Source organism: Arvicola amphibius, chromosome 18 (genome assembly GCF_903992535.2).
Source record: "Arvicola amphibius chromosome 18, mArvAmp1.2, whole genome shotgun sequence".
In the NCBI taxonomy this organism is placed as follows: domain Eukaryota; kingdom Metazoa; phylum Chordata; class Mammalia; order Rodentia; family Cricetidae; genus Arvicola; species Arvicola amphibius.
The window spans coordinates 16,181,875-16,204,609 of NC_052064.1; the positions used below are offsets into that span (position 1 = coordinate 16,181,875).

Here is a 22,735-nt window from a genome sequence, read left to right on the forward strand (position 1 = left end):
AGTGTGGAGAAGAAATTGGATGGGATATGGTAATCGGAAACATCCTTTGCAAAATGCAGGAAGCACACGTTCAGTTTCTAGCAAGAAGAGGAGAGTGGGAGAGCTGCGGAAGAAGCCGTCAAGCAATAGGGTTAGGGACACGAGCAGCTGTGTTGAAGGAGAAGCAGTCGGAGCAGTGGGCTCTACCAAAAGCTAAGCTAAGAGAGGAAGAGGAACCGGGAGGCAAGGGTAACTGGGAGTTTTGGATTGTTTCTTTTGAAATATGGGGCTTGGCTCTGTTGATAGTTGAAGGGAAATAGCGGGGGAGGGGGTGCAGCCAACTGGCTAAGCAAGATGAAGAACATGTGTGAGCCCAGAGCAGAGGGACAGGCTGGATTCTAAAATAGGCAAAGAGTGGACAGGCGAGATGGCTCTGCTAGGCCAGGCTCCCAACCAATACAGCAATGCCTCTTCCTCTGACCAGGGGACAAACAATAGTTGATGTCAGTGGATGGTATGATTTTATCCACAGATGAAGGCTAGCAGCTTTAATGGTCTGCTGTCATTGATTAATTTTGGTGAGCACAAATGGTTTTTGTGTACCATTTTCATCTAAAACAATAGACTAAACTTTACATGAAGAGGATGAAAATTATCATTTTCTTCTGGTTAAAACAAAACAACACACTTCTAAAAGAAAATCCAAATCACCACTATTCCCTAGTTTATTGATTTCTCAATCTTATAATTTTGCATACTTGAAATTTTAAGGCCCCCATATAACTGCCAAATTTCAGTACTAACCTCATTAGGGAACAAAATATTTCTTGTTAAAGTATTTAACTGTACAACTGAAATGTTTTCTTTCTCTGAAATGTAGAAACGTTATATTTTAAAATTCAGTAAACAGGGAATATCTTAACATGCTTTATTTGCTAAGATTCATATGCTTATTAATTCAGGAATACTGACAGCAGGGACCATAATTCATAGGAACAAAGTACTGATTGCATAGCTCTTTATAGAACATGTTCTGCTTCTAGACTTGATGACTTGGTAAAAATGCTCATACACTGAACACTTACCCCACAAGTATCATTGTGGAAGGTACCCCTGTGTTTTAAGAGAATGATCTATCAGAAAAAAAAAAGTCTTCTCACTGTTTAGTGAGCACTAAAATGTCACCGTAATGAATTCTCCCTAGAACTAAGCAATAGTGTGAACAAACTGTTTGTAGTGGAATCTTCTAGATTTTGGTCTTTACTCATGCAGTGTCCTAATGATACTGTAAGGAAATTGGCTTTCAGGAGTGAGTTGAACTGTCATAAGTTTCTTCGGGAAAGATTTGGGAGCAACCTGAAGATGTACTACGTAAACCTGTCATTCTTCTTCTGTGTGGTATATAGCCGAAAAGCACGCACCTGGACCATAAGATCAATACAAGTTTGTACAATTTCTTTTTCGGTGACCATAGAGGAAACATTTCCCCTCTCTTCTTATCGAACTTACCATTGTGAATTTTCAGTTTAAAGGGAAATGTATGTTAGTATGTTTTAAAAATAGTCTGCCTGGCGGTGGTGGTGCATGCCTTTTATCCCAGCACTCGGGAGGCAGAGGCAAGTGGATCTCTGTGAGTTCGAGGCCAGCCTGGTCTACAAGATCTAGTTCCAGGACAGGCTCCAAAGCCACAGCAAAACCTTGTCTTGAAACAACAACAACAACAACAAAATAGTCTGACTTCCATCTAGCTTACTATAAACACTATGTTAACTTTTAATAATGCACAAATATGTCTATTTGTGATGGAAATTTCAAGAGAAAGCCCAAAATGACATCAGCTCCAAATCTTGAATTGCACCTTATTCCCAATATTGTTTTAATTCCATCCCAAATTTACCATTTTTAATATCATTTTTAACTGCTTTTAGCCCACCCACTGAGCCGTGTAAGCTCATCAAAGTCAATTTGATCCCACTGAGCAGTGCAGAAGTCATGTTTGCCCAGCAGTCAGCCGCTCCTTCCGCCTATGTTAAGATGTATTGACTGTATGCAGTAAGACCTGCAAAGATGGCTGCTCCTGTAAACACAGGAACACAAGTTCCACCATTGATACTGAAGTTATGTCATATAAAGTAAAATCAGTCATAAAGTACAACTCCATGTTTTGTCTACCATCCTGTTTGCTACTTATTCTTCCAACCTTCATCAATGCTAAACAAAGGGCAAGAAAGGTAAAGGACCGATGATGCCGGAAGTCCATGCTTGTGTCTTTATACACATGCACAGTATGCGTGGGGTTTGTGCCCACACCAGTGTTCTTGCTTTTCTTGTTTATACAACACAATGCACATACACTATTGCCTCATTTGAAACATCTGCTTAGGAATTTGGATGTTTCCTTTTTAACATACTAAAAATGTTCATCATTTTAAAAACTAGTAATGTTTGCAGTCAGTAAACATTCAGAACTTCAGTTTCAATGGAAAAGAAAACTTCATACTTTCAAACGTATGAACTCTTTTCTGGTTTAGAGATAATTAGTCATCTAGCCTACTTAGTTTGATGTGAGGGTAAAAGAGTTCCTCTACATTGTAACAGTTGCTGTACAATGGAGAATGGATTCTGTTAAGAATACAAATGGACCCAGAGCTTTGGATAAATCTCTCTTCTGTTAAGTTTCCAAGATAACACCGAACATCCTTGGGCATGAACTCTATCTCCCTGTATCTATGGGAGCAGGTGCATATGTGTGTGTGTTTCTCTCTCTGAGATCAGTATGTTTCAGGCTGTTGATGAGACCTGCTAACATGGCCACGCAGCAAGCCCTCTGCTGACACATGGATAGCAAAGTGTGCCAGTTCCCTTCTTCTTCTGACTGCTCTGTTCTCGAGTATGACTCACGTGGTCTAGAAAAGTAAGCCTGTGTGAAGACCAGGCAGTGGAGAGCTATGCACGTCAGCGTGTAGTTTGGGCTCCAGAACTGCTTCTGTTGAACTGTGATGAACATTTCACCTTCACCTGCAATGAGATAACAGCTTAAAAGCAATCCATGTGTTTTTCTTCACACTTTCCTGACATGTCTTGCATTTCAGGAGACATAGGAAACATTTCCCCAGGACTCAGTACCAGTAAAAACAATTACCAGTGGGGTAATTTTTCTGCCCCCATGTATGCCTGCACTCTAGAAGAGGGCATTAGTTCTCATTGTAGACAGGTGTGAGCGGGCATGTGGTTGCTGGGAATTGAACTCAGGACCTCTAGAAGAGCAGGCAGTGCTCTTAACCAGAGAGCCATCTCTCCAGCCTGCCAGAGGGGTAATTTTTAAAGTATTCAAAGATTCTCTGAATCTTAGAATTGCTCATATGTTCCTTTCGCCATCAAGAATCCCAGTGTTAAGAGCACTTCTAGCATAGCTGTAGAGTTCCCACAGGGAGCATTTCTGCTTTCCTCTTATTCTGATATTCTTGTCTCCAAACAGTTAATGGTGTTCGTTTGAAACTTACTTTGATCAAGGTGTACAAATGGCTCCATACTTATGTATGCTGGGGTTTGAACAGAGCTCAGAAATCAATTCAGTTAATTTGTTTGCCAAAGCAAACTACTGATTGCAGAAAAGAAACCCTAGAGTTTCTTTCCCTTTGTCTCTCCTGTCCTGTTTTTTTTTGTTTTGTTTTGTTTTTGAGTATTGATTTTTACTTCCCTTAGGTAATTTAGTTAATCCTGCTTAACTATCGACAAATTGCTAAGACTTGCCTACGAAATTTCTCTGGTTTGGTTTGATTGCTCCCGGACCGCCTTTCTCCACATTCATCTCTTTTTTCCAATGCATCCATTGATATGATTGAAAGGAGTCTAATTCTTCATTTGCATCATAAATAAATATATAATATCTTGGGCATGAATGAGCTGTAGAAGTAAAACTATTGCTGCATATGATTTATTCTTATTTCTTATAAAACACTGCACCATGGTATACCCAGCATCCTTGAGGGTTAGCACCCGTCAAGTGCATAGCCATTGTGACTTCTGTTTATTCAACAACAGTCACTTCTGCAGATAACCAGTAGACCCAAGGATGTGCTCTACACGGCAGTCTATCAGCATTGCTCATTTCTGTGACTGCTGCCAGCTTGCTGTCAGAATTCCTGTGCCAGGTGGACTCTGGGGCAGTGAGGGTTCCTGAATCCGCACTCTCAACGGTATTTGAAATGATCTGTTTCCCAAATATTTGTCTCTCTTCTGACTTAATGTGGTATCTTTAAAATGTACAATCTTTCTCTCTTTTCCTTTGTTTGTTTGTTTATTTATTTGAGATAGGGTTTCTCTGTGTAGCCTTGGTTGTCCTAGAACACTCTGTAGACCTGGCTGGCCTTGAACTCAGAGGACCTCCTGCAGCTGCCTCTTGAGTGCTGGCATTGCAGGCGTGTTCTACAGCCAGCCCAAAGTGTGCAGTTCTAGAATTACAAGTAAGGTTAACCGTAAACTACAGTACTTTGTTAAACAGTTGAGTTTCTTCTTTGACTTGCCTGTTTCCATGAATTTTCTCATTATTTGTCCTTATGTAGACATGGCTTACTTGCATGTTCTAGATAGTAATCAATTCTTTTTTTTTCAATTCTAATATAGATGTCTCCAATTTTCTCTTTATGTGTTGTAGTTTTTAAATTCTTTGTCATCATCATTATCTGTAGTTAGATTTTTTTTTCCTTGGGCTGCTAGTTTACAAATAACAACATGGAGACTTCTTATTAATTATGAAAGCCCAGTCTTAGCTTAGCCTTGACCCACTAGCTCTTATAACATAAATTAACCCATCTATTTTATTCTATGTTCTGTTGCGTGGCTCATTATCTTATCTCTCTGTAATGATCATTCTGCTTCCTCAGCATCTGGCTGGCAACTCCCTCCATGTCTCCTTGGACTCTCTCTTATGCTTAGATTCATCTTCTATTTCCGCTCTCTCCACCTGGAAGTCCCGCCTATACCTCCTGCCTAGCTACTGACTGTGTAGCCCCTTACTAAACCAATCACAGTAATATATCTTCACACAGTGTACAAATACCCCACAATAATTATCATCACCTTCATGTGTGTGTGTGTGTGTGTGCACACGCACACATGTGCACAAGTGTATTGCACAGTGTATGATGTGTTTGTGTGTGCATGCACACATGTGTATGTGTGAGTAAGGCCATGTATGTGGTGGTCAGTGAACAACTTTTGAGAGTCATTTCTCTCCTTCTAACTTAGGTCACAGCAATCAAACTAAGGCCACCAATCTTGCCATTTTATTCTCTGAGTCATTTTGCCCATCCTGGATGTTTTAAATATCTTGGTCAATCAAATTTGTATTCTTAATCCTAATAACTTTCAGTGTCTTCTTATGTTAGGCAATAACTTTCCTTTTTCACATTTGTTCCCTGTGTGGTGCTGCACTTCCACGGGAAAGACAAGCAGTTCCCTCTCTAGTTAGCAAGCATCTCTGGCACATGCCGCGTTATATTAGAACATGATTAAGTAAAAGAAAAACTTACTTTTATCTTTTCAGATGAATTTTCCTTAAGTCAACCACCATTTATGTCAAACACTGGTCAGATAAATAAAATAATATGCTGTTGGTCTTTATTTTTGACTAAATTGATGTTGTCATTAGATTTATTCTGCATTAAGCTAATGGAAGGCCCATGTCTGTCCCTTTTCAGTAAAAAGCGTGGAGCCGTGTAACTAGTATGCCTAAGAGCCAGTGCTCCCTCCTGACCAGCTCCCAGATGTGCCCTATTCTTGGTCCAATTACTTTTTTGTTTGCTATTGCAGCACATCCTGAATCAATCTTTATAGTGAAGAACAGTAAAACCATTTTCAGTGAGAATTCTGTGTGCATATAGACTGCCCAGGAGAGCATCTGAGAGAAGGATGTCTTATGTACCCGCTTCTTGACCACAGAAATCTGGACTGCATACGTAGAAAAGGCACAGCTGTGTGAAAAAAAATCCTGTAGTCAAGATTTGATGCTGGAGGTATCCAGCTAAACTAGGGTGGAAGGATTAAAGCATGGGAGGAATTCAAATATAACTTTCTGGGTCATTTTTATTTTTAGATGTCCATCACCTATAGAAGGCACATTTAATTTTTGAGGCCACCTAACAATGGATAAAGGGACTTAGAATGACGTTTATTCCTGAGGATAAAGTGTGAGTTCACTGTAACCAGGAAGGGTGAACAAAAGGATGAGAATAGAAGTGTTTCTGTTACGCAGGTAACTGATGTAGAGCAATCCCCATGATAACGGTCATGTTTCTATGACATGCATCTGGACTTCACATGCCTATACTGCCGTGTTTCTCAGATTTGATTTTCTGATTATGAATGAAATACTACTTTATACTATCGAACATCAAAAATTAAACAAAAACACACCCCTAGTTCCACTGAACATAGTTTAGATTTCTCTTTATTTATTTTTCATAAATAATTCATATTCATATGAATAATTCACATCATAACTGAAGAGGTGCTAGACAGTTTTGTATTTCCTCATGTCATTCGCTTTCAGGGCAGACAGTGGGAAGACAGCAGATGATGCTCCCTGGAGGTGTTTGTGTGTGCATGGTCTGAATGAATGAATGAATGAATGAATGAATGCGATGGCCTAGACCTTTCCTACCTGTCTGTGTGGCCTCTGTCTTCCTGACTCGCTGACTTCTATCAGAATCATGCTGCCTTCCTTACCATCCAAATCACCGTTAGGCCATTGTAGGAAGTGTGAATGTTGGGTCCATTCTCACGAACCTGCAGCACGTTCGCCCTCACGAGAAAATGGATATGCTTTCCTTACACTGCAGTCCAAGCCCCTTCCTTATAACGTAATGATTCAATGAAAAACAAGAGGACCCTTTTCCCCTCATGACCTTGTAAGTTGATTAAAGACAAGAAAGTTGCATTAGAAAAGAAAAAAGACTGGAGAAACACTTTAAACATCTTGTGCCGGGCGGTGGTGGCGCACGCCTTTAATCCCAGCACTCGGGAGGCAGAGGCAGGCGGATCTCTGAGTTCGAGGCCAGCCTGGTCTACAAGAGCTAGTTCCAGGACAGGCTCTAGAAACTACAGGGAAACCCTGTCTCGAAAAAGCAAAAAAAAAAAAAAAAAAAAAAAAAAAAAAAAAGAATAACGTAAAGAAGAATAACAAATAAAAAAAAAAAACATCTTGTGTGCTGCAGGCATTAGTGATGTTGACTTGTAAAAGACAAGAAAGATCCTTATGACTGTAAGGGAGGCATTACAAAGGAAACTTAAACCTACAAAAAAAAAAATGCAAGTGCATTGGCATGCACTAGGGAGGGATACGCTAAAGAAAAGAAAGAATAAAGGACGGAAGAGGCCCGAGGAAGCCTCACCCCTAAGGAATCACCATGCTCAGAACGTGACGTGACTCAGTGGGGAAAGGTGCTTGTTGCCAAGGAGCAATGTACTCGTGGGACCCACAGAGTGGAACGAGAGAATGCGGTCCTGCAAGCTGTCCTGACTTTCACATGCATGTCATAGCATATGTGCCGCATGCACTGTGTGTGTGTGTGTGTGTGTGTGTGTGTGTATGCACGCATGCACAGCTTCTGCCTCTTGCACTGTTTGCCATAGAGTAGTTTAATATCTCAACACTTAATTCAAATGAGTCTGATATGTTTCTGAGTCTCACAGCATGGTGGTGCTGCTTGGGCTCACTTTACTGGGATGGATCATCTGTCTACTGGACCCGTCTTTGCTTTTCTTAGTATCTGGGAAACATTAAGTTTTGAAAATGGTTCAAATTGTATGGTAAACACAAATACTAAAGCTGTATTTCATCATCCATATGATAGAAAATATAACTTATAAGTTAGTGTTGGCTATTGGAAAAAGCAAGCAGGGTAACTTAAAATACGCTTCCAGAAAAGTGGCTGACCTCAGCAAATGCCCCAGTTCCCCTCACCCTACTGTGAGAAATACTGTTTCATGCTAGTCACCTGAGCAATTCATGTCTGCTTGGGCAAGCAATTGATATTTAAGTAAATTCCCAGTTCAGGATCAAAGAAAAACTCTAAAGAAGGAACTGTCAGTATGAATGAAAAGGGAAAAACGCTGCAGGAAACGACTGCAGTGTATGCACATGCAACATTGTGTGTGCTCAAGTGTGGAGAGGAGGTGAAGAGCTAACATGGTGGCAAGAAACAGAGATGCGCGTTTCAGGTCAAAGTGGAGGCCTGTGGCATGCAGAGATGTGTGTTACAGGTGACGGTGGAGGCCTGCGCTGTACAGTTCCATCAGTCGATCTGGATAAGATGTTTCCAGACAGAGAACATCCTCCTAGTCAGTGAAGAGAGCAGGAGTCCCAAACACTGCCAAGGAGAAGCCGATGGAAGGGATGGAAAGAAAGGAGACTTGGGGAAGTCTGCCGTGGGACAGCATGAGAGAGATGTGTGGGTTCTAACACTGCAGCAAAATCAAGAACAAAGCATGTTTTCCCTGCTTACCAGGAAGAAATACTGATAAGGGTTTGTGATGGGTTCTCTCTGAGGATGGGTGGATAGACAGACAGACAGACAGACAAATAGACAGACAGCTAGATGTTAGATATGTAGACAGGTATAAGTATTCATCAATAGAGGGTAGGAGTGTCGGAGTGATTTTGAAATTATCAGAGCTGGGAAAGACAGCAAATGGAGGGGGCTGCTTTGGTAGAGAATTAATGAATCAAAGTTGTTAAAGACTAATATATATCTTAGCATTATTTAAATTAACATAAAGACAATGGAATGTCTATGTATAATGGCTACCCTTTTAAGGAATCTGGTAGATACAAAGAAATAGAAAGGTCACAAGTACATGGAAATATTCAAAATCTGACAAAGACAGAAGCGAACTAAAGACAATCGGGGCAGGATAACAGCACATAACACACATACCCACACACACACACACACACACACACACACACACACACACGCAAACGCACATGCACACGCACACGTACACACACACCTCCCCACAGAACTGCTTGAGGAGAAAAGCCCATCTGCAACACATGCAGCCTTTTAAAAAACAATGAAGGCTGCCTTTGCGTTGGTATCACCAAGGGGTCCTGCAATCAGGCTGAAACAGATGTGCTCTTCAGGCAAGGTTCACAGTTGAACCCGAGGCTGTATCCAAGTCTAGCATGGTAGTAGTAACAATACACAGTGTGGCTAAGGCCCTTTAGATGTCGTGGACTCTTTGTTAGATGTTTGGTGTTTATTTTCTGCAGGTTTTAAGGCATGTTCTCGATGTTAACCTCCTGTCTCAATTACATATGTATGTATGTCAGTAGGTGGGGCAATGCTAAACGTGCTCTCATCACTGACTGATACTACAGCATTCTGTTCATAGCAGTGAAGATGCTTTGGGTTCACAGTCTTCCCATGCCACATAGGAATCCTTAATGGCAGCTACATTCTCCCCTTCAACCTCCCCCCACCCCCCCGCAGAGCCCAGTCCTGTCTAAGGAAGGGAATCAGGGATGAAGACTATGTGGAGCCTTTTTGTCTCAACTGTTTGTCTCTGAAGTGCCTAACTTGCTCTACATGGCTTGAAAAACTTCCCAATGGGAAGCCTGATAGCTTAAAATGTCCATGAGTGTGTAGGGTGTGATTTCTGATGAAAGCAACAGCACCATGTTATTCTTCCATGTGACCCAGATTTCTCTGGTTACTACATGTGTCTTCTGCCATGGCGCTCTGGTCAAGGCTGGCAAAGAGCCTCAGCCAGCAGCCCTGCTAGGACCTTTTACTGAGCTACAAATGATCATGAGTATTGTGATTGTAACCTCCAAGCCTCATTTGAATCGGCAACGGTGAAAACAGGTTTTAGTTTGGTATAACCACGGGGAAGTATTCCGGTGTGGTCTGAGTTGTTCATCTCATAAGGACTCTGAATATGTCCTTTATCATAAAATCTCAGACATCACAAAAGCACATATGTTTGCCTTACCCAGGAGCATCCATACATAAAAGGCAGAGTTAACTGTGGACAGCAATGTTCAGGGTACAGACCATGGGACCACATACAATCTTCACAGTAGTCTTTCAAGTCACTAGATCGTCCCACTTTCCCAAAGAAAATGAAGGCAGAAAATCAGCATAAGCACCTTCAGTCACTAACTTAGTAGCCATACCAATATTTGAAGCTAGTTCACCTAATGTCAAATCAAATGCTCATTAAGTACAGGTATTGATGACCGAGTATCAGTAACCCATTGAAAGCCTTCTTCTCTGAATTATGTATATATCTATTTATAGAAATAATATGCATAATTAAATGTGTTCAAAGCATAAAAAGTTATTTGGTCATTAAACAAATCTTAAAACCTACACTAAACTATTGATTCCTTTACAATGGAATTTGGATTTCATTTGTTTGCTTTTAATAGTCGTTAATAAACGGTTTTATAGGAATACCATGTTGTTCCCTGGGCTATTTGCATGGGTGGTTTAGAAAAGACAGTGGAAGAATCCCAGCATTTAGGCAGAGAGCCCTGCTGCACGTTCAGTCATGTGGGTGGGAGCACGGGACCCCACGGAGGAACCTGGGACCCCACGGAGGAGCCTGGGAGGTGCCACTGGTTGTTTCCATTCAAACAAACATGTTTAAAAAAAAATAAGGCCAATCTTCACTCCATTTTATGGCCGACTGCTATGCTAGCATGGATTGTTTTTCTCCTGTTTAATTAGATTCATTAGGGCAAAAGCTCTCTCAGGCGCATGCCCTTGACTCTGCTGTCTTGGTGGGAAATGGCCTCAAAGTCATTGATGAACTCAGCTTCCAATGTAAATAAGCGCAGGGCACATACAGAGGATGCGTTTAATTACGAGCACACTTGTAGACCGTCGTAAGGCATGGTGTGAACTCGAAAGGGAAAAATATAAGTCAGGGGGAGAGGAGGAGGTTGATGTTTTCTGAATGCCGCAATACTCCGTCGCCCCTTGTTTATCTTCTTATTTACTCGCTTGTTTTTGGTTTTTCAGGTGAAGACAGACGACAGAGTGGTAAAGATGGACCTAGGTTTACTCTTCCTCAGAGTGCGCAAATCCGACACTGGGACCTATTTTTGCCAGACAGTAGAGCATGGTTTTGTCCACACTGTGCGTAAAATCACGCTGGAGGTAGTGGAAGAGCAGAAAGTGGAGGGGATGTTTCATAAGGACCACGAGGAGGAGAGACATCATCACAAGATGCCCTGCCCGCCTTTGAGCAGCGTGCCTCAGGGCACAAAACCCTGGTACAAGGAGTTCTTGCAGCTGATCGGCTACAGCAACTTCCAGAGAGTGGAAGAATACTGCGAAAAGGTGTGGTGTACAGACAAGAAGAGGAAAAAGCTTAAAATGTCTCCCTCCAAGTGGAAGTATGCCAACCCCCAGGAAAAGAGGCTGCGCTCCAAACCGGAGCACTACCGCCTGCCCAGGCACACGCTGGACTCCTGAGGGCGCCCTCTGCCGGCTGCCGAGGGACCGAGCATGGGAAACCTTTAAAGGGAAGAGAAGAGCGACAGCATGCAAGCCTTTCCCGGACTTCCCAGAGCTTCCTGTAGTACAGAGAGGCGGGAACGGTGTATTAAGTTATTCTGCATACTCACCTTACTGTGCAAACCGCTCACAGTGCTAGGACTCAAACGAGTGTATTGCTTAAAAAGCTTCACTTTGTATTTATCAACACCATGACCGTGGCTGTAATTTTGAGTTTGAGCTGCTTTTCAGGGAAATTATTTCATTTAATATAATTATAATATTAAAGAAAAAGTTATAGACTTTCATAATTAAGAAAAATGTAAAACTAAATCAGCTTTAATCTTTCTGGGGTTTTCCTTGCCACCAAAAGGTAAAATACACAGAATATCAGATACTCTAGGATTTTCCTGTGAACTTTTTTGTTCTGTTGCTGATTTATTTTTTTAAGCCATGAGTTTCAAGTAGTTGTGTTGTGATTGCTATGAACCAACTGTAAAAGCAACCTGTGACCTGCCGTTCTGTGGCTTGTTCTTTCTATGAGACATTCACTAAATTGTATTAAATATTTCTGTTTTATAAACATGACATATCCTTTAAATTTCACTTCAGTTTGGAAAGAAGGAAGATAAACTCTCAGAAAAATATTTTCAAATGTCAAAACATGAAAGTAGATTCTAATCAAAAGGTTTGTGCTGCCCTCTTGTGGTAGAAGAAGGCACAGTCGCTTCTAGAGCTGTTTTGGTCATTAACCCTGCAAATTTGAAAAATTTTATGAGCCGATATATCTAGCTCATTTTCAGAAAACACAACTAAAAACTAAACCATAATACTTATATCATGGTTTAATATGGAAATAGTATGCTTGTTGATAATTCATGACTTCACAATACAGTGAAGATATTAGCAGCATTTGAACTTTTAAAACATAAAAGGCAAGCTTTTTGTCAACCGTTCCCTGAGACCCACAAGACTTTGGAAGTGTGCTTTCCTGTAAAGGAATTATCATAGCATTTTCCTCTCATTTTCTACGAACAAAAATTGCTTCTTAGATTCGTTTGACTACTGAGATCTTCAGAGAATTGTAATCAGTCTTATAAATATTACCAAAATTGATGTTTTCCAGAATGTTTCTATCTTGAAATCATTTCTATTTGTGTTTTAAAGATTTATCAGATACCTTTCTAAAATGAGCTTTATGAGACTTTTGTCTTGAATAAGAATAAAGCAAGTGTAGTGTTCATAAAACCAGTAAAGAATAGCCATTCAGACCTTACATCGAAGTATTCTGTTTGCTATCTCCATGAGCCAGGCAATTGAGAAGATTCAGTGCTGCCAGCATCTCACGGCTTTCTCTGTCACCCGAAGATGTGTATGACTCACACAAATTGCTTACAAAATACTCCACGGAGGTTCTTCAAGGCTGGAATCTATAAAACATATAAAGAGAAAGTTTACATCCCCTGAAAAACCCACATGTTGTTTACCCAGAATCCACTGGGGGTCATTGTTGTCCATCAATAGTAACTGAAAAAAAGCATGCATTTGAAGCATTAAAAACAAACTATAGTTTAGGAACATAAGGAGGGAACAGGGAGAGGGGAAATTAAAACCATAAACACATCTCACAGTTCCTAAGGAACGTATATGTCAGGAATATTCCATGTGAATAGACAAATCCATGTGAGACACTCTGAAATAATTCTTTCTCTAAGCAAATTAAAGATAAGGGAAAGAGTTTGTCTTAGATCCATGTTAAATAATAAAGCAAAGCAGCTATGCATAAGCCCATTTAAATCTTAATGCACTGGTAGGCAGGTAAAGCAGAAAATAATGACTCTGAGCTAAGAATTCAAACATATTTTGTTACTATTATTAAATTCGCACGAAGACTATGTGACTAAACTATGGCATTAATCAGAAACTAAAATAAAATGGCAGAGGTTATTCTGGGGAAAAAAGTTCGATTCAAAGATAGTTTTAAAATATATTTATTTAAATGAAATTTGATAAAATGTTGAGGACTTGAGTCCAAATTTAAGAACGCTAAATTATATATAAATATGTTTATATGTACTATATTCATGTATTACATATGTGTCTACATACCTGTTTATGGTAGCAGCTTAAAACAACTAGTAACATAGAGAGAGACAGAGACAGAGACAGAGAGACAGAGAGACAGAGACAGAGAGAGAGAAGTTCCCAAAAATGCAGCAGATGTACCACTATCTCTATCTCTCTCCTGACCACCCTTGCTCATAGATCCCCAAGTAGTGTTAAGATAAATCACTAACCCTTCCCAAAGTTCAAACCAACAGAATACAAATCTGCTGAGTGTGTTTGAAAGTCTAAAGCCTGCTGTAAGAATCACTACTAGCCTTTTGCTGGCCCAGAAGATAGAATTAAAAAAGACTTTGCTTTATAAAGAATTCCATCAAAAGAAGCAATGAGGGCCGGGTGGTGGTGGCATATGCCTTTAATCCCAGCACTCGGGAGGCAGAGGCAGGCGGATCTCTGTGAGTTCAAGACCAGCCTGGTCTACAAGAGCTAGCTCCAGGACAGGCTCCAAAGCTACAGAGAAACCCTGTCTCGAAAAACCAAAAAAAAAAAAAAAAAAAAGAAGAAGAAGAAGCAATGACATACATCCCTTGAACTCAGGCAGGGTATCTACAGGACTCTTCAAAAGGTGACAAGAGCTCACCTTGAGTCTCCCAGACATGACCTTGACAAAGAAAATATGTCCTCAAAACACACAGCTGACCTAGGATTCTAACCTCCTATCCTTGTTCTAGAGGGGCCCTTTGTATGACCAGTCTCCTGCTTCCCCAGAGCCCAGGGTACCGTAAAGTGAGTTGCCCGCTCCCTCAGCATAATGCTAGCTACTCAGCTGCAGATCCAGACACATCAGGAAGCCCACACCTAAAAGAGAAGTCATGACTTCAGGAGCTGTTTCCATGTCTAATGTTCTGCAATGCTATCTTGTCCCCTTTGCATTAAATACTGAATATTTCAGGTAGAAAATTGCAATTGTGAGAAACAAGAAAGAAAAAATAGAAATAAATTCTAATAAATCCAGAGCATGGGACTAAAAGTCTACATTGGTTCTGTGAGTTTCAATGGACAGAAAAACGTGGGATCTATACTACATATTACACTAAGTGTCTTCCTTTCCACAAATGGCGAAGCCAGTGGGACGCTTTTACTGAGTACTTAGCAGTTGTCGTGGATTGTAGGGTTTTGTAAACCTGCATAGTAATTATGAATATTTGTAAAATTTATACAATATAACAAGTCACTTTGAATGTTAATCTTAAGCGTGAGAGAAACAGCAGTTATTGGCCTTAGAAATGATATTTTTGACCTGTGAAGCATGTGGGGTACTTAATGCTATACAGATACATTACATTCCAAGTAAATATCACACATCTGTGATTAAAAATGGAGTCTCAGGTTCCTTTTAAATGTACTCCTCATTTTTTCAGGACAATAATTGCTGATTTGGATCAGATATGAATGCCATATTCTCCACAAAGTCTCTTTTGCTTGTAGTAGCATTATGTAATCTGGAATTTTGTTATTGTCTTGGGGTGACAGCTCTACACCTCAGCTTTCATTATGCATGAAATGGCTTAGTTCTGAGCTAGAACACCATCCCGGAGTGTCTTTGTCTTGTGGTATCTCTTGTCTCTTCAGCAGAGTCTACAAAGCATGTGCCATATTGTTTCTTTCCCCAATGCTGAGCTCTGAGACTTATTGTCACCTGGTGACAGGCTGCCAAGGACCAGTGACTATGTGTTGCCTTGACTGTCACATAGATCCACCACCCTACACTTCCCAAAGTCTGTACTAGTAAGTGGAATTTCTATTTGGTTCAGCTTAGATGAACAAGAAATAAATATTCTCCAAAATATTACGTGCTATCCAAGAAGTATTTTCTATCTTTCTTCCTCCCTCCCTTTCCCCTTCCATCTCCCCTACCCTTTCCTGTATTCCCTTCCTTCATTCTTCTCCTTCCATACTCCCCACCCTCCCTTCCTTCCTTTCCCAGATGAACACGTCTCTTATATCTAACCTGCTGTGAGCTCCAATCTTGAGTTGAAGGGCTTCCTTTAAGTTAGAGTAGAATTCAATGTTCCTTTGGAGAAATGGTCAATTTTTCCAAGGAGGAATAATATTAATCCCCCATTATAGCAAGTTTATTTACACCATGCTGGATTTCTGTGATGTTCGCGTGAAACTCAGTCTCACGTCCACCTTCACAGTTAAGGCGCTTCATTATTATCCATTCTCCAACCTCCTACAACATTCTATTACTAGGCCGGTCCTTGGTGACAGGGTTCTAGGAGGACCTTCGCGCCAAGCAGAGACCTGCAACCCAGAGGGGGCAAATCTGTGTTGCGTCTTGAACCCTGCCAGCTTAGGTGTATGTTTAAGGCATGCCCTAGACCCTGAAGGTCCTTGCAGCTATGAAATCCAACAACTCTCACATTTGGCTCTTCTAAACTAAACAACCTCTCACAGGTGTGCCTGAGGTCTTGTCTCCGAGTCAATTCTAGATCCTGCCAAGCTGACAATAAGAAAATATTACTATCACATTCCTGGTGGCTAAAACCGTCTTGAACCAAAAGAAAAACAAAAAGAAAACATAAATTACTTAATTCAAAACATGCCACAAATCCAGAGTCTATGAAATTACATGACATTGCCATCAAAACAGAGATGTAGAACAAAAATTCATAATAGAGAGCCATAAAGTTTGGGCACACATCTTAGACCACAAATTTTCAACAAAGGCATGAACAAAAGATAATCTTATAAATAAATGTAAATTTTTGGTTTCTACATACCAAAGCATGAAGGTAGACACTTGTCATTTACTGGGTGATGGAGACAGGGCCAAGGTTTATGTAGCTCAGTCTGGTTTTCTTCAAATGTCTGCTTTATCTTGGCTTTCTTTTCTTTTTCTTGACATTCCTTAAGGGACTTATTGATTTCTTCTTTAAAGACCTCTAGCATCTTCATAAAGTAGGTTTTAAGGCTGTTTTCTTGTGTTTCAGCTATGTTGGAATATTCAAGGCTTACTGTAGTGAGATAGCTGGACTCTGTTGGTGACGTATTTCCCTGGATGCTGTTTGTTTTCTTTTACTTACGGTTAGGCATCTGGATTTGAAGTTATTATAGGGCTAGGTAGCGATTTCTGGTTTTGTCTTTGTTGGATGGATTCTTCCTCCTTGGTTTCTGTTTCCTCTCTAGTCATCTGGCTGGAGTGGACTGTGGCTGAGCAGAGGCTCTTCTCCCAAGTTGGGGGATGGTCTGTGAAAGTTCTGATGGCCTCTGGTCCAGGAGAGAGTAGCCACCAGCTTGGAGACTGAAGTTCTGGCTATATGCACGGCCTTTGATCTGGCCAAGAGTCCTCTGGGGTTCAGGATGTTTGTCTGGCTTCTGGGGGTGTAAGAGCTTCTGCCTTGTTTTCAGGGAGCTAGCCTGGTCTCTGGGGTTTGGGTTGTTGGTCTGACTTCTTGGGGGTTAGTATATGGGCCTAGTCTCTGTTGGATAGGAGGTTTCTGCCTGAGGCGTGGTATATGGAGACAAGGAGAGGGGAGATGGTTGGGGTTCTGTTGGTCAGGCGCAGGTGAGGTGGAGAAGTGGTTTTATCTGGGGTTCAGAGAGCTGTTCTGGACTCTGGTGGGATAGAAGCTTTCCACTTAGTGGTGTGGATTGGATAAAGTGATCCCAGGCTGTCCTCAAAGTCTTCACGCATCTCTCCTGAATTTCTGCTTCTCTTGCATCTCCCTCCCAAGTGCTAAGATTAAAGACAGCACAACTTCAACAGTATATTTTCTGAAAGACTCAAGAGTTGGTGAATTAAACACAAAGCACAAACAATACTGAAAACCATATTTTATATTGACGATCAACTTTTTCCCAGGTTATATGTATTTTCCAAGCCTGTTACACTTAATGTTATGAAATAGATTGAAATCCCTTTGAGGTAGTTATCTTTACCTACCTGATGAGGTACTGAATGACGAAAATGCTGTTATTTATAGGCTCCAGACTCAACGAGAAATGTTACACATGAACATTTCCTCAAAAAGAGGGGCTCCCTGAGGTCTCTGGTGTGTCACTCCCCTTTCTGGTTTCTTTTCCTTCAGAGCTCCCCTCTTTGCCCTTTTCTCATGCTTTCTATAACCATGACTGCAGCCTTCATTTTAGAGCACAAACTAGACACTGTTTCAGTGCCCCCTAAGCTCATGAATCCCTTCTGTGCTTTGGACATAAAGCTTAGACTCTTAAACTCGCTTTCACCCTTTCTCCTGACTTAATGATGTTTAACTCAGGCCAGTCTTTCTTCCCGTCCACACCTGTCTACCATCTTTCCCACCCCAAGTTCTATTTCTTCTGTCTGCTTGGATAGCTTTCCCAAAGACTTATCATAAACCTTCTTACCCACTTGCCTTTGAGTTTCTGTTGTTGTGAAGAGACACCATGACCACACCATTCTTATAAAAAGAAAACATTTAATTGAGGCTTAGTTCAGAGGTATAGTCAATTATTATTAGGTCAGGAAAACACTGCAGAATGCAGACAGACAAGGTGCTGGAGAGGGAGCTGAGCGTTCTCCATCTGGATCAACAGGCAGCAGGAAAAGAGAGTGACATTGGGCCTGGCTTGAGCTTCTGAAACCTCAAAGCCCGTCCCCTCTGACATACTTCCTCCAATAAGACAAGACTTACTCAAACAAGGCCACACCTCCAATAATGCCACTCCCTATGAGTCTATAGTGACAATCTTTGCTCAATCTACCATACCACCTCTCACCAAGCAAGAGAGCAGAGCAGCATGACCCATCCCATGGTCAAGCTTTGCATGAGTCACAGATCTCTGTGTAAAAGTTTCTTAAGAGGAACAGCAATGTTTTGTTCTCCCTTTTCCCTGAACTTAGTGTGGCCATCGATCATGGACACAAAATCACTAATTACATCATGAATAAATTAGCCTATTAGTCCATGATTCTCATGAAGTAATTCATGAGTATTCTTAAATTATAGTTACCTTTTATTCTGGAGTAAGGTCTGCATGGCTCTTATTAATTATTAAAGGAATCATTGACCCAAAGTTCAAGAGCAAGTCTATTATATAATACATCCAATTATAGACTGTAACGCAAAAACACAAGAATGTTAAATGACTTTGTAAAAGGGAAGACCCAGCATGAGCAGAAAATGCAGAGCATCAAATGATGAACTCTCACGTAAAGGGCACATTGTCCCGTCCTGTCAATTTAGAGAGCATAAATGAGTTTAAATGAAAGAACAAACCTTTGGAGTACAACAGCAGTCAATAAAAATTTGCATTTATTATTTAGTTATCAAAAACAATTATCAAGAAGCAGAGCTACACAAGCCAAAAATTGGGGTGAGTAAATTTAGAGACTTTCCCAGAACTATGGACTTTGATGGATTAGGTCTTTGTTACCATTTTGGTCACTGGTGCTGTGTTGACTTTTACAGCCTGAATGGTACTTCCACCATGGAGTCAGTTGTGCTAAGGTCAGGAGCCCTGTTACAATTCCACACTTTTCTATGCTGTTCTGGACACTGGTTTTGTCCTCAGGAAAGTGGGATTTTTCAATCCCAAGTCTTTCCACTTTATTTTTTTAATTGACTTTTGTTGAGCTCTACATTTTTCTCTGCTTCCCCTCCCTGCCTCTACCCTCCTCTTCAACCCTCTCCCAAGGTCCCCATGCTCCCAATTTACTCAGGAGATCTTGTCTTTTTCTACTACCCATGTAGATGAGATCCATGTATGTCTCTCTTAGGATCCTCATTGTTGTCTAGGTTCTCTGGGATTGTGATTTGTGGGCTTGTTTTCTTGGCTTTATGTTTAAAAACCACTTATGAATGAGTACATGTGATAATTGTGTTTCTAGGTCTGGGTTACTTCACGCAAAATGATGTTTTCTAGTTCTTTTTTACTTTATCATATCTATATCCTCCTTTTTTTCTTTTCAGAGTCTGTATCATTTGGTAATTCCTGTAAGGTTATTAGGTGTATTAAGGTTGGTTGTTTGAAAACCTTAGGCTGTTCCTCTCTAACCTTATAATGCAATGCTGAAATTGATTCTCTAAATTTCTCTGTCTGGATTTGAATATATTTGTGATCTGTTTTATTTTTCTAAGGCCTGTGTCTTAGCAGTCAAACCAAACAACATTTTAAGAGATAAATCAAGACTTATCAAAATGACAACAAGGATTATCAAAATGGTAGTTAACAATATACCAATCCTGGTTAAGTTGATTGTCCCTTCCTTTAGTTGGTCCATTTTTAAATCATGAATTGCATAATAATGCAGAGACCTAACTTTCTCTATCATAATTGTGTTTCCCATTTTTGACATGGGAAAAAAAAACTCTCTCTTCATTAATTCATCCTTAACTAATTCCCAGATTTTTCACCATATCTGCCACTGATGATGATGATGTGAAGCTTATTGCTGCTGTGTAGAACAGTAGAAGCCTGCCTGGATTTCAAGGCAGCTACCTAGTTTGGCAGGAGCCCAAGAAGGGTGTTCAGGGAAAACCCATTAGGAGAGAAGAAAGGAAAACCTAGCTGGTAGGGTGGTGATTCTGGTTATGGGTAGCTCTGGCCTATGCCGGAGGCTGCAAAGCCACAGGCAAACAGTTTTTTTATGAATTCATTCTCCAAAGATTGGGCACTAGATGCAGCATGATTAATAAAAACCAAGAGGCAGATATTGGGGTTCATGTTGAAGATCAGAAAAGCAAAACAGTCAACCATTAGAGAGCTCTTACCTCTACAAAACCTTCAGACTGAAAAGTGGGCGAGTTTCTGTCTCATCTCACCTTATATTCCTCTTTAGTGCTGGGATTAAAGGTGTGCACCACCACTGGCTGGCCTCTATGGCTAACTAATGTAATTGCTGGGATTAAAGGTGTGTGTCACCACTGCCTAGTTTGTCTGGGTGACCAGTGTGGCTAGCTTTGTACTTTTATTTTTAGGCAAGCTTTATTTATTAAAACGCAAAATACCACTATACAAAGTAACAAATGAAAAATACATACCTTGGAGTAACAAAAAGTAAACTGGAGTTAAAATTTTTAACACAAACTCCCAATTTGGAATTGGGGAATTTCGAGAGGATGCCCAATAAATCACCCCGAAAGACAGCAGCAGGTGGCTGTCATTTTTGCTCTCAGGAGTGATATAGCAGATATATTCTTGGGAACAATCTGAAAATTAGCTTGGGGTTTATTTTTAAACGTGAGAATGTCTCATTTCTTGCACTAATTAATTCTATTTGAAGAGGACATACATCAGATGACTGCAAATTTATTCCGTTTTGCCACATTTATATGTAGGCTAGCCGTAGAAGCATTTCTAAACAGGGATCTTTGGAACCGGCTTCCTTTGACTGTGCTTTATGCTCTATCTTGCTGTTGCAGGAAAATACTACAGAATATTTTTATAAAATCCATAAATGAAAGACTCAGACACTTTATTGGTGAGAGTACTCCTTGATATGCTTCATACATTCCTTTAATCTTTAAGATGGAAATCTGGAAGGTACCTGCATTTGATTCAGTGTAAAACTGTCATGTTCAAATAACTTTTGTCGGAATGTATGCCATGAAACTGACCGAATGCAGGATTTTGCTATCAATCTCTCACCAACCAAGTTAACATAGATGATATAGATAGATGGAAAATTAGGTGGTAGATAGGTTTGTTTTAGGTAAATTGGTGTTATATAGAAGATAACTTTTAATCAAGGAAACTTTTAAAAAATGTAGCACTTGTTACTCTCCCTAATAAAACTCTTCAAAGTCTTCATTATTTGTATAGAACAAAACAAACACCATAACCAAGGCAACTGATTTGTCTGCATCATCTCTGCTATGGCATCAACTCACCAACTTATCTGATCTTTTTTGATTTTGTTAAAGTTTCCCTATGAGACATTTCAAAGGGATCACGGGTTGAATATTTTGTCCCCAGATGGTAGAGTGTTTGTTGAGATGTAAAACATGAGGGTTCTGGTTTCATCAGTGGATTATGAGTGTGCTATTGTCATCTCGTGGCATTACTGGAACTGGTTTAATGTCAGAGGTAAGGGTGATTAGAGTAAGTAACTTATTGATGTCCAGTCTCAAAATATGACTTATAATCAAGCATCTGCTCCTTAAGTAGTTTAAATAGTTGGTTTGTTTGTTTTTGTGTATGTGTATGCATGATGTGGGTAAACGGTCATAGACTAACATTCTGCATGTGAAACTCAGAGACCAACTTTGTGGAGTCAGTGCTCATACTTCTGCCCTTACCTGGTATCAGTAGATCAAATTCAGGTAGTCAGACCTAAGGGCAAGCGCCTTTACCTGCGGAGTGTTCTTTCAGCTCTCTCTGGTTCTTGTCTTGCCCAACCTGGGGTGAGCAGCCCCTGCCACATACCCCTTGGTACCTTATGACCAAGTTGTGCTTCACCTCAGGCCCAAAGTAGTGAATCCAGGAGATCATGGACTGACCACTATTAGGCTATAATTCCAGATAAACCTTTCATTTCTAAACTTTCACATGTAAGTTATTTTTGTCACAGTGACAAAAATAACCTAAATTGCTGTCTTCATCTCATGATGTGTGACAAAATGGAGTCTCAAACATACTCATATTACAAAGGAAATGGTTTCCATATTATCTTTAGCAAGACTTGGATCTTTTTCATTCAAAGGTCCTAGAACATATGTATAATTCTTAAAAAAAAATGATCAATTATAATTTAATGTGAATAAATGGCTTTGACACCCTCTCAAGTCCTTCTTGGACATGAGTGATCGGTCTCAGGTGACCACATATGGTCTCCTACCAAGTTTTCTCACAAGGATGGAGCCCAAAATATGTGGGAAGAAGCAAGTGATGATTTTCTGTCTGCTTAGCTGGTCCACATGAATCTCCTTAATTATTGTCTGTAGCTTCATTGTCCCCAGTCAGCACACCTCCAGCCACTTGTAACAAGGCCTGAATGGCCTTCAGGTCCTGCACTCCCGGCCCTGCTACAGTTAGCTGTGGTATGCAGGTTTAAGATAAGTCTCTACCATTCTATTTAGCAACAGACTCAGAAACCTGCAGCACGAGTTCTAATAGTTCTTACTAATAAAAGATCAGAGTCAGATACAGGGGGAAATGCTGAGAGATCAGAGACATGAAGGAGCAAAACCATGGCCACC

The 22,735-nt window shown here is 40.4% G+C and overlaps 1 protein-coding gene across 1 annotated transcript in view; it reads left to right on the top strand.

The window, feature by feature from the left end:
* The window catches only part of Sema3e (semaphorin 3E), a 229,983-nt gene extending 218,515 nt beyond the window's left edge, over positions 1 to 11,468 (top strand). Inside the window, exon 17 of the mRNA XM_038315439.1 lies at positions 11,013 to 11,468. Within this exon, the coding sequence (XP_038171367.1) occupies positions 11,013 to 11,468 (456 nt within the window). The remainder of the gene's footprint in view (positions 1 to 11,012) is intronic.
* The last annotated feature ends 11,267 nt before the right edge of the window (positions 11,469 to 22,735 follow it).